Source organism: Mirounga angustirostris, unplaced genomic scaffold, assembly GCF_029215605.1.
Source record: "Mirounga angustirostris isolate CCGP_5_RB_7025 unplaced genomic scaffold, mMirAng1.0.hap1 SCAF_11, whole genome shotgun sequence".
NCBI classification, from domain to species: domain Eukaryota; kingdom Metazoa; phylum Chordata; class Mammalia; order Carnivora; family Phocidae; genus Mirounga; species Mirounga angustirostris.
Window position 1 is genome coordinate 90252465 of NW_026991719.1, and position 13058 is coordinate 90265522.

Sequence of the window (13058 nt, forward strand, 5' to 3'; positions counted from 1 at the left end):
TTCTCACTGCAACGTGCAGAAGAGTCGCATCAATGAGAATGCAGTTAAATTTAGCATCCCCATGTCGCCATCCTGTCCATTTTAGCCACACAGACACTTCCACGCTGAAACCAGAAATGGTTAACCAGAATTGAGAACTGAAATTTGTAAGTTCATCACATGGCCATCGGCTACCTGTGATCACCTGGTTGTAAATACAGACTTACAAATTATCATTAGAGCTTTTCATGATGCCATCCTTCTTCCCTCCAAAGTCATGTTTCTGCCTTCTGGTAATTTCTCCGGTCCTTTAACAGTAATTCTTACTATTGTGTACTTATGGAGGAAGCATCTGGCCCCAAGTGGAATTACGCGTCCCAACTTGAGAACGTTGTCTTTTTTTCCTCTGTTTCCTGAAATCTGTTGTCCTAGCCTGTCCTGCCCCTGATGGAGTTAAGACCTCTCGATTTTCATAACCTCCCCACTTGAGAAGGGATGACCCCCCCATTCAGACCCATTGGTTTCATCTCCTCCCACCTTCTAAGTTGTCCCACATTCTGTTTTAACTTTCTTTTCTTTCTTTATTTACGTCCATTACAGCCAGATCTCTATGGCTCACAGATGTGCCCAGGGAAGCTCCCAGAGGTGCGTCACAGGCCCAAAAGAAGCTTGCATCAAAGTGCTTCTTTGAGATGTCATAGCACTGCAGCAGGTTCATGTGTGTGCAGTAGAGTTGTTGCTTGGCTTATCTCACTTTTTTGTTGTCATTCCCAAACTCTGGAGGCCCACGTCACACATTGTTTTGCCGAGACTTCAGAGGGCAAGGCCACATAAATTGTGTCTAGATGCACTGCAGGAACGATGTGTCTGTCTCTTGCTCCAAGCTGCCTTTGGAGGCTGGACAATTACGAAATGGGGACATCTGTAGGCTGGACATGTAGGAAAGAATGCTAAACGCTCAACGCGAAACTAACCTTTCAGCGTAATTGGTGCAATTGTCCCAGGTTAGATTTCCAAACGCTCCCTCCTGTCTGCTCTAAATGCTTTAGAGTATTGCCAATTCTCACGAGGCTTTGGCACATGCGTCACAGTCCCCAGGTTCCATGTGGCCAACGAACAAAGTGGGGAGGAGGGCATGGAGGGAGGAGAGGAGAAACTATTTAGCACCTCCGTGGTGTTGCTCCTCCACTATTCTATTTTTGCCTCCTCTCAATCCCCCTCTGTATTAAAGCCCTAGAGCACCCCCCCCAAATTACATTTTGTAATCACAAAGCGTAAACTGCCCAAAGGTGAGGCTTTTCTTCTGTTCAGAAAGATCTTCCGATTACGACATGCCCAGAAACAGCTTATGTGATTCCAGTCATATAAAATCCATTGATCTGCACTATACTATACTGTGCACAAATTTAGAGAAGTCTTGCTATGTCTGCCCTGAGTCGCCAGAAAATACAAGCTAAGCCGTAAACATCATTTCATGGATGAGCAGAATTAATATGGAGGTGATTTTCATGCGCTTTTTTTTTCTATCACAGTCATACTCCCACCCACCCTTTTTAAGTTGGATCCTAGTTTTACCTATGTGTTTTAATTAGAGAAGAGAATGATTGCATTATTAAGTTACTAACTTTAAATCTAGAGTGTCACTTCAGTTTCCCAAGTGTAATCCTACAGGTAGCATGGGCTTCTTGGTGAAGAACTTTACTGGAACATAAAAATGCAGCTGCTGAATGTTCTGAGCTGCCATTCTCTCCCTCTGGTTGTCCACAGGGAATCCCTGAGCAGTGGGCACGCTTACTCCAAACCTCCAACATAACAAAACTGGAACAGAAGAAGAACCCACAAGCCGTCCTGGATGTTCTCAAATTCTACGATTCCAAAGAAACGGTCAACAACCAGAAATACATGAGCTTTACGTCAGGAGGTAAGAGGAAATCCAAGGTATCAAAGAGAGAACAAGGAATTCCCATCTCAGAGCTTCAGGATTAGAACAGAATGCCTGTAGGGCATCTGAAGCCAGTTCTAGTGCCTTCTCCAAATGACTTCAAAGGCAGTAAATCGAAAGATGGGTTGGAAGGTGAAGTTGATATGAGGAGGTTTACCACTTGGTTGTTTTTAGAACTCAAGTAGGGGTAATTAATTGCTCAGTGAAGCAGCAGTTGTCAGTTTGAATCAGCAATCACAAATGTTTGGTCTCTGCACTGGCATGAAGACGACACTTAGTCACGTAGGATCAGGCCTTGTGATGTGTCCATGAGATAAGAGGTGTATGGATCCAGCCATGGTCTCCTGAAGTTTTTTTATCCCTCCAATTCATTGAATTGGACCCTGATGATACAGCATGCATTTTGTGGTTGCCAGACTATTTTGATCCAACCTCAAAATCAGGCTTAAAAAAAGAAATCATGTCTGGCTATTTATAAGAAATCGAAATGGCCGTGTTCCTGCCAAATCTTGACTTCAGTTGCTAGCACGTAGATCCAGCCTTTGTTTGAAGCTTTGAGGTTCACATTTGCACTATAAGCAACTGAAAAATATGTGCCAGACAATATTTTTGCATTTCAAAATCTTTCTCAAGAAAGATGATCTGCGGTGCCTCTCTAGAACAACTTATTATTTAACATCTAAAAAGAGAAGAACATCCTATCATTAGTGGCCCAGCTGTAAAGAGCCCCTACCTCTCGGCATTGGTTTTAACATAGGACAGGCTTGAAATATCTTCAAGGATGGTGCAAGGGGACACTTGGAAGGGGAGGAGTGTCTCATTTGGTCATAAGACATGTCAAAGCCCAAACTTAAGGCGTATAGTAATTCACAGCTCCACGGGACGTTTTTAACTGAGAAGATAGCTTAACTGCTATTCTTCAGGGCAGAAAACCAAAAAGAAAAAAAGCCAGCAAGGAGAGGTTTTATGATATTTAGTCTTCCACATAGAGTGAAATGTCTCAGAGATCCTAGTGACACTTCAAACAGTGCTTAATTAATGTGAGGAAGTCTAGAACTGTCCTCCAGGTTCACTGGAGAACCACAGGCGACCAAAACCAAAAGTGTTTCATTCCAGTATTTCTCTGAGCTGAGTAAAACTCACCAGACACTCCATGGATGCTCTAGTGTTGGAGACCGAGGAATAGGGTGGGAGGAGGTGGGGGGAAGGAGAAAGAGAAAGGAAGGAAGGCAGGGTGAAAGGGAGGGTGGAGGTGGAGGGAGGGAGGGAGGAAGTAGGGGAGAAATTCTGGATATAGGTGTATAGACTCATACCAACTAAGAGCAGGTAATCTTGGGGCACCTGGGTGACTCAGTTGGTTAAGCATCCAACTCTTGATTTTGGCTCAGGTCACAATCTCAAGGTCCTGGGATCGAGCCCTGCACTGGGTTCTGTGCTCAGCGGGGAGTCTGCTTGAGGGTTCTCTCTCCCTCTCCCTCTGCCCCTCCCCCTGCTTGCACACACGTTCGCACTCGCGTGCACTCTCTCTCAAATAAATAAAATCTTAAAAAAAAAAAAAAGGAGTAGCTGATCTTGATATTCCTCCATATAGATGAGATTTGCTGGAGGCCTTCATTAAGATCTATAAAATGACATGTGAGGGGGCAAGGGTGTGAGCTATTTTCAGAACAATGATGTCATGTGTCATAGTATCTATTCAGTACTGAACTGGAGAATTTCCTTCTGGTCAAAGGCATGCAGGTTAATTTTTTATTAACGTCTAAGTGAGGCAGGCTTCATGAAATAAAGGTGACATCTTTATCTTTACTTTCCAGATAAAAGTGCACACGGATACATAGCAGCCCATCCCTCGGTAAGTGAAAAATTGAAAATGGTTTGGAGTGATCAGGGTTTCTGGCAGTCCAACAGAATACCGTCACATAGATTCAGTTTAGATAGAGAGTCTCTTTAAAAAAACAAAAAAACAAAAAAAATCCCAGTCTTTTAAAGGTATAATTTAAATCTATAAAATTCACCCATTTTTAAGTGTATAGTTTGATGAGTTCAGGTAAATGTATATACCAGCGCTACCATTGCCACGATCCAGCTTTAGAATACTTTCATCACCTCCTAAGATCCCTTATACCTGCTTACAGCTATTCCCCATTCCACCCTAGCCCCAGGCAGTCACTGATCTGGTATTATGGGATTTGTCTTTCTAGACATTTCATGTACACAAAATAATATAGTATATGACCTTTGGGGATTGGCTTTTTTCACTCAGCATAGTGCTCTTAGGGTTCATCCAAGTTGTGTGTTATCAGTAGTTTGTTCCTTTTTCTTGCAAAGTAGTATTCCATGGTATGGATGTACCACTGTTTGTTTAATAATTTACCCATTGAAGGATCTCCAGACCATTGACAGTTTTTGGCTCTTGTAGATAACGCTACTATGAACATGCATGTATAAATCTTTATGTAGATAAATGTTTCTATTTCTCTTACACAAAGAATCATGAAAATAATAATCATCTTGATAGTGACTTCTCTTTACTCAACACTTAAAATGTGCCAGGCACTGGGATGATAACATTTTACATTCACTTAACCTTTCTTGCAACCAGATGAGGGAAGTCTTACCATTGTCTCCATTTTATAGGTGAGGTTCAGAGAGGTAAAATAACTCATCTGAGGTCATACCATTATACCTCTGAGCGTCACCTGTTCCAATAAACTGAGATGCAGTGGGGGAGCTTTGCCCAAACTCACATAGATAGTCTGATCAGAGAAGTGACTAGAAAATAAGTAACCTGGTTCAAAGTTCTTAGAAATGATGGAGTATCTGCAAGAATACCCATAGGCATTAGATAGACAATTGTCTTAGACAAGGCTTACTTTGTGTGGTTTTATTTTAAAATAATTAGCATTAGTGAGAGTTTCCTGTTGATTCATAGAGTCCTGGATAATCAACCTTTTATAGAGGACAGATGCTGGCCCGCTTGATGTCACCCTGGGTGACAAGTGTGATAGCAGTAGATCATTAGTGGTAATGAGTAAAGGCTATGAAATAGTGTGGCAGTTCCTCAAAAATTAAAAATAGAATTACCATGTGATCCAGCAATCCCACATCTGGATTGATACCCAAAAGAATTGACAGCAGGTTTTCAAACAGATTTTTATACACCCATGTTCATAGCAGCATTATTCACAATATACAAAAGGTGGGAGCAACCCATGTGCCCATCAACAGACAAATGGATAAATCAATGTGGTATATCCATGCCATGGAATATTATTCAGCCTTAAGAAGAAAGGACATTCTGGGGCACCTGGGTTGCTTAGTCTGTTGGGCGTCCGACTCTTGATATTGGCTCAGGTCTTGATCTCAGCTCAGGTCTTGATCTCAGGGTCGTGACGTCAAGCCCCATGTTGGGCTCCACGCTGAGCATGGAGCCTACTTTAAAAAAAAAAAAAAAAAAAAGGAAGGACATTCTGACCATTGACACATGCTACCACATGGATGAACCTTGAGGACATTATGCCAAGTGAAATAATCCAGTCATGAAAAGACAAATGCTGTATGATTCTACTCATAGGAGATACAGAATACTCTGTATACTGAATTCTATTTTTGCAAGATGAAAAGAGTTCTGGAGATTGTTTGCACAACAGTGTGAATATACTTAGCACTACTCAACTGTACATTTAAAATGGCTAAGATGGTAACTTGTATGTCATGTATATTTTACCACAATTAAATATAAAAATAAAAAAAGAATGAAGGCTCTGGACATAGGTATTTAGTCTTATTGTATGAGTAATGAATGTGATAATGCATGTAATATACTTAGTATACTACCTAGCACATGCTATATGTTTATTAAATGTAAGCTAAAGCAAAAATTCCAGCCTTCCATGATGAATACTTACCTTTCCTCCCTTGATTTACTTAATATCATTATGATATAATAAATACAAGCTGGGTATTCTGGCAAAGAAATAGTATTTTTTTTTAGGTAGGTAGGTCAGTTATTTTAAACGCTAACCTGTTAGGATGGTCGGTAGATTGGTTTTTATTTTTGTCAACAGTTTATATCTCCTGAAATGCTGTCCCTTTCTTTTGAACGTGCTTCTACTGGTTTTGCTTGTGGAATTCAAACTAAATCTACATAATGATCAAAATATTCCACCAAATCAGAAAAAAAATGATGTTCTCACTGTTTGGAGATAAAACAACTGGATATTTACTTTTTTCACATATATTTATCGAGTGCCTCCTTACAAGCACTAGGAAATCTGGAGCTCATTCTGGTAAGGGAAGAGAAGTATGCACATCAAGAAACACAGTACAATATGGACTATGTTACATAACATAAAATATGTCCATTTGCTATGAGAACTCAGAGAAAAGAGATTACTTTCAGCTGGGTAGGAAAAAGGAAGCAGGCTCTTGTCTCGGAGGGCTTAAAGCTCAGTGCCTGGTGCAAAGTTGGTACTTGGTACATATTTGTTGAATGTTGAGTTGGAAAATGCTTCATAAAACAGGTCGCATTTGAGCTAGATCATGAACGTCCGAGGGGATTTGGATCTGGAATAGATGGAAAAGGGCATTCTAAGCAAAAGGAAAAACATAAGAAAGGGCACAATAGTGAGGAGAGCATGGGGACAAAATGGTGTGGTTTTGAATGAAGACAGATGCAAGAAAAGGAATCATAGGAATTAAGCCTTGAACATTAAGTTGGAGCCAAATCATAGCGGCCCTTAAATGGTATTCCAAGAGGGGCGCCTGGGTGGCTCAGATGGTTAAGCGTCTGCCTTCGGCTCAGGTCATGATCCCAGGGTCCTGGGATCGAGTCCCACATCAGGCTCCCTGCTCCTTGGGAGCCTGCTTCTCCCTCTGCCTCTCTCTCTCTCTCTCTCTGTCTCTCATGAATAAATAAATAAAATCTTTAAAAAAAATGGTATTTCGGGGCGCCTGGGTGGCTCAGTTGTTAAGCGTCTGCCTTCAGCTCAGGTCATGATCCCAGGGTCCTGGGATCGAGCCCCGCATCGGGCTCCCTGCTCTGCAAGAAGCCTGCTTCTCCCTCTTCTACTCCCCCTGCTTGTGTTCCCTCTCTCGCTGTGTCTCTCTCTGTCAAATAAATAAATAAAATCTTTAAAAAAAAAATGGTATTCCAAGAAATCTGGTCTATTTGCAACAATGTGGATGGAGCTAGAGTGTGTTATGCTAAGTGAAATAAGTCAGAGAAAGACAAATATCATATTATCTCACTCATATGTGGAATTTAAGAAACAAAACAGATGAACATATGGGAAGGGGGCAGGGAAAGGGAGAAAGGGAAACCAACCATAAGAGACTCTTAACGGTAGAAAACAAACTGAGGGTTGATGGAGGGAGGTGGCGGGGGATAGGCTAGAGGGGTGAAGAGTATTAAGGAGGGCATTTGTCGTGATGAGCACTGGGTGTTGTGTGTAAGTGATGAATCACTAAATTCTACTCTGGAAACCAATATTGCACGGTATGTCAACTAAGTAAACTTTAAATTAAAAAAAAGAAAGAAAGAAAGAAATCTGGCCTTTTCCGGTATACATTGGGAAGCCCTTGGAGTTTTTTGGAACAGGAGAATTAGGCAATGAAAGCTTATGCTTTGGGAACAGTTACCTAACAGCAAATGTCCAGAGTGAATTAAGGGCGGAGGGTGAGGCTGGATGAAGGGGAGACCAGTTGGAGGAGTTGCGCAAGCATCCAAGCCATAGGTAACGAGGGCCTAGGGGAGATGGTGGCAGCAGGAATGGAGATGAGGTTCAAATGTTTAGGTTATTGATTGGATGTTGGAGGAAAGGTCAAGGTCAAAGGTGACTGCAGGCTTCAAATGATACAAGGGTAGCCAAAAGGGTGAGGATGCCATCCTTCGGGAGTTACAAATTTCCATGAGCAGATGCTGAGTTTCCTACTGGACAGTTTGGAGTTTGAAGGGCTGGCAGGACTCCCAGGTGGAGATACTAATTAAACTGCTTAACTGAGGCTGGGTTTCTATTGATCAAATGGACTGGATTAAACCCTTAAGTTTAGATTGGATCCCTTCAGTGGGACTCAGCTACTTAGGAATGGGGAATTGAGAGCACCCCGTGCTCTCCTTATGGTTCCAGAGGGAGATTGCCTTGATGGTGCTTATGCTTTCTTGCATTAGAAACACTCCCAAGTAGACCCAGCTAGCGATCCTGTAAGATCTGATTTAATGGGATTGGACAATCCCTTATAGACCTAGCCTAAACTGATCACCAGTTTTGGCATCCTCTAATAGCCTGGGTGGGAATTACCATAGAAGCAGTGTTGTGGCCACTAAATATTTTAAATGAGTGACTACGTCATTAATATTGAATTCAGCAATACCTCCCATAGTCCTATGACATCTGCTTTACTGCTCACTTGTGGTAGCTTCTTTGATATGAGTGTATTAAACACTAAATACTGTTCAGGGACCTACTCTTAAATTTAAGGCTACTCTAAAATTTTATATTTGTATTGGACCATTGAGAGTAAAGTAATGCATTTAGAGTCCTGGACTAGTATTTTGAGTGGAAGGTAGCAACAATACTATGAACACATCATGATTTGTGCCCAGAGAACCTGGGTATACAGTTGACACAGATTGAGCTTTCGATTCGAAGTACTGGTTTGCTTTGTTCATCTAGATTAGTGGTCCCTTTACTTCAGTGTGTATCAGAACTGCCTGGAGAAGGCACAAGTCAAAATGGAATGGAACCCTGAAATCTGCATCTTAAACAAGCACCAAAAGTGGCCCATAGACCACACTTCGCATGATCTGGAGCCTCCAAGGTCCTTACTTCTAATTCCTTTGGCCTTTAACAAGGAAGCTCAAAGAAAGAAGAGTTTCCTAAGGTAGTTCCTCTAGCTAGTGTATGCTCTAGAGCAGAGTTTATAACTTAGAGTCCATACGGATGGGCTTTATGAGATCTCTGAACCCTTGAAATTATATGGAAAAGCACATACCTACCTGTATCCTTCTGGAGAGTTCTAAAAGACTCCAGGACCCCGCTCAAGTAAAGAATTACCTCCCTTGCCCCATTGTGTGGCACAAGAAGAGTATCACAAATTTTCAGTAAGACAAAAATATTCTTTACTTGCTGGTTTAATTCCAGTTAACATACAGTGTAATTAATATGAGTTTCAGATGTACAATGTAGTGATTCAACACTTCCATATGCCACCAGACACTCATCACGACAGTTGCCTTCCTGAATCCCTATCCCCTATTTCACCCAACCCCCCACACACCTCCCCTCCGGTTATCATCTGAAGAGGAAACGGAGTACCTATCTATATTATTTTCAAGTTTAAACAGACATAGTCATTCTCAGCCTAGAAGGAAGAGTGTAGCGACATTATACCTGTGACTCCCAAAAAGAACACCAGAAAAATCTGTTAATAAGCAAAGCTGTTTATTAAACTCTAGCAGCAAGGAAGAGCCCTCCCTTTATAGAGTTTTAGCAGTATCTTGGAACGGGGATGTTAGGGGAGAACATTTATAGGGTTTTAGAGCACGGCTATGTGATTTGATTTGATTTGATTTTAAGATTTTACTTATTTATTAGAGAGTGAGAGTGCACACATGAGAGAGAGAGAGAGCAGGAGCAGGGGCAGAGAGAGAGGGAGAAGCAGACTCCCTGCTGAGCAGGGAGCCTGACACGGGGCTCAATCCCAGGACCCCGGGATCATGACCTGAGCTGAAGGCAGACACTTAACTGACTGAGCCACCCAGGCGGCCCTTGATTTTATTTTTAAAGATTTATTTATTTATTTGAGAGAGAGAGTGGCGGGGGGGGAGCTGACGGGCAGAGGGAGAGAGAGAGAGAGAAGCAGACTTCGCCATGAGCGCGGAGCCCCATGAGGGGCTCAGTCTCAGGCCCCTGAGATCATGACCTGAGCCGAAATCCAGAGTCCGACACTTAACCAACTGAGCCCCCCAGGCCCCCATGGCTATGCGATTTTAAAGCAAGTCTTACAAGGCAAGGAACAGGTTAGGATTGTGCAGTGTTTGTGATTAAATAGCTTTAGGTTGGTTGGTGAAGTGAGAGTCTTCAAGAGAGTCTTGGTGAGCAAGCTGTTATTCTTACTAAGCAAAATACTTCAGTTGGTTCAGTCTTCCAAGAGCAAGCATTTCTTGAAGTAAGAAGCTGCTAGTTTTGCCTGTTCTCAGTATTGTTTAACATAAGAACAGGAAAATATGCTCTCACCTGATACTGTTTAACACAGGGAAAAGAAAGTATGCCCAGCCCCAGTATTATTACACAGGGATGGGAAAATATGCCTGGTCCTGGTCTTACTTAACATGGGGCCAGGAAATTATGTTGATTTCAGTTCTCAGGACCAACGCCTGGTGTTACTAGGTCAGCTAATGTTCCCTGGCCCAACCATCCTGCAAAACATAATGTCCCCTGGGGCACCTGGGTGGGTCAGTTGGTTAAGCATCTGCCTTAGGCTCAGGTCATGATCCCAGGGTCCTGGGATCAAGCCCCACACTGGGTTCTCTGCTTGGTGGGGAGCCTGCTTCTCCCTCTCCCTCTGCCTGCCGCTCCCCCTGCTTGTGCATGCTCTCTCTCTCTCTGTCAAATAAATAAATAAAATCTTAAAAAAAAAAATGTCCCCTGAAGGCCACACATTCTTTCCAACCAACCAGCCAACATGACAGTATAGGGTCTGGTCCCAGATAAACAGAAACATTGGTCTTCCTCCTGCCCCACAAACCTTCAGAAGATGGAAGACTTTAGGTTTTCTAACAGTCCTTTAGTCTATCATCGAAGGTGGGGAGGGTCTCCATATGAAATGAGAAGAGTGAGGATAGTAATGAATGTTAAGAAACAGATTTTGCAGGCGGATGTTCTTTAATGAAATAGCCACTGTTGAGATGTGCAAGGTTACCGCTTGGTTAGTAGTACTGATTAGTCTTTGTAGCAGTCTGGGGAGCCTAGACCTAGGCCCATTTTATTTTCCACCAGGGCAATTTTTAGATCCTCATAGGCTGTATATACTCTCATTTATGGAGGCTGCATGATGAGTTGTACCAAATATATTAAAGGGCTCCTCTACCCCACTTAATTTTTTTGCTGTAAACTTTTTAAAGTGATTTTTTAAAATATCGATTTTGAAATTATTTGATTACAAGTAACACTGAATTTTTGGTTAGGTATCATTTATTGGAAGTCAGTATGATACTCAGGAGCTGTTGCTAAAGAAGACGATCTAATCCACAATTTGGTTTTTAATGTAATGAAATTTCTATAGCTACTAAATATAAGTCACTAAGTGAAGTTGACGTGTAGTTATACTTTGTAGACATGTAATTAGACATTAATGACTTTAGATTTTAGAGGTTTTTGTCGCATTTTGGAGACAATGACTTATTTCTGACTTCAGATATTTTCATAAGCCCATGGAAAGCTTACTATTCTGAAGCATGGTTCATATTGCCTAATAGAGAAGCAAGCTTTGTTTGCCATATAAAAAGTGGTCAGTTTATATGCAGGTTCTGCCCTCCTACCAATGAACAATGATTAGGTGCATTCTTGATCCCAGCTGGCATAAGATAGAGCAGAACTTTCTGAAACAAAATAATCTCAAAGCAAACACCAATAAACTAAAGACAATTTCTAAGCTTGCCCACTGAATTTTTTTTTCCTGAAAACTTAATGTCATTAACACATGTCACTTTCCACACAGCCACAGTACAATATCATAGCTTAGCTATTTTGGCCAAATTAAGAATAAATATAGGTGTATAAATAAGAAAACCAATATCAACTAAGTATATGAATTTTAGTCTGTAAACCACTCAGTATGTATATCAGGGCAAGCAAATGTTCTTTCAAATACTCTTTTATAAATTCTAAGTTGTCTTCCTTTGCACAGTAGATAAATCTTGCTGTCTCCGCTCAGATCTATGATTGCACCTTATAGCTCTACCATTGGTTTATACATGATTGTAGAAGATCTGTGTTGAATTTTATTCATAGATTGAGGTCCTTTGATATAATATGTATTAGTAGAGCTCCCTGTATCTACCTCAGGAGCTTTGTCCTCGAGAAGTAAAAATTCTTTTTAGGATTAGCTTGAGCCTGTATACCCAAAGACATCAACAAAAAAACAATACATACACACACACACACACACACACACAAAATAAAAAATCATCTATAATCGTGCTTTCCAATAGAAATGAATGTCATAAAAGCCATATATGTAACTTTAAATTTTCTAGTAGCCACATTGAGAAAAAGTAAAAAGAAATAGGTGAAATTAATTTTAATGATATTTTACTTAACCCAATGTATTCAAAATATTATCATTTTAACATATACACAACATAAAAGGAAATGTCTTTCACCAAGGAACTATTTTACAATTTTTTTCATGTTACATATTCAACATGCGATACATATTTTACACTTACAACCCACCTCAATTCAGACTAGCCACATTGTAACTATTCATTAACCATGGACAGCATAGACCTCTATCATCATTCAGTGATTTTTAAACTTGAGCCTGAACCAGAATCACCTGAAAGGCTTGTCATTAACACACTATTAGGCCCACTCCCAGAGTTATGATTCATTAGTGTGGATAGAGCCCAAGAATTTGCATTTCTAACAAATTCCTGGTGATGATGCTGGTCTGGGGACCAAACTTTGAGAACCATGGCCAAAGGGCTTTCAAAATTCAGCTTTGGGGGAACCATTTTTACCCCTGAATTAATATGAATGATCAAGAACCGATCCTAGATACAACAATTGTTGTTATTTTTGGTGGTGGTGGTGTTATTGCAGTTTTTAATATTGCAAATCACCATTTATACCTGTTGGTTAAGACTGAATAATTATTTATGTTGATGAATATTCCTTAGATCTTCATGTCTGTTACTTTCTGAGTGCTTCTTTCCAGGAGGCTGAACAGGGAAGCAACATTTATGGGCTTGCTTGTACTTAGTGAGTATTTGCAGAGCTGTATTATTACCATATCCATATGCATGCTCTGATCTTTAGGCACAAAATAGCCCTTTTCTGGTTGACAGACTATCAATCAGCAAATTGACAATCTGCCCAGTACAAATTGAAGGCTCTAGTAGCATTTTAAAAAT

At 40.9% G+C, this 13058-nt stretch overlaps 1 protein-coding gene across 7 annotated transcripts in view; it reads left to right on the forward strand.

Annotated features, from left to right (window-relative positions):
* The window catches only part of PAK3 (p21 (RAC1) activated kinase 3), a 254770-nt gene that overhangs the window by 182732 nt on the left and 58980 nt on the right, over positions 1–13058 (forward strand). For all 7 annotated transcript variants that reach the window (XM_064574488.1, XM_064574484.1, XM_064574486.1 and 4 more), the window contains 2 exons: positions 1747–1900; positions 3736–3773. In XM_064574488.1, coding sequence (XP_064430558.1) covers positions 1747–1900; positions 3736–3773 — 192 coding nt within the window. The remainder of the gene's footprint in view (positions 1–1746; positions 1901–3735; positions 3774–13058) is intronic.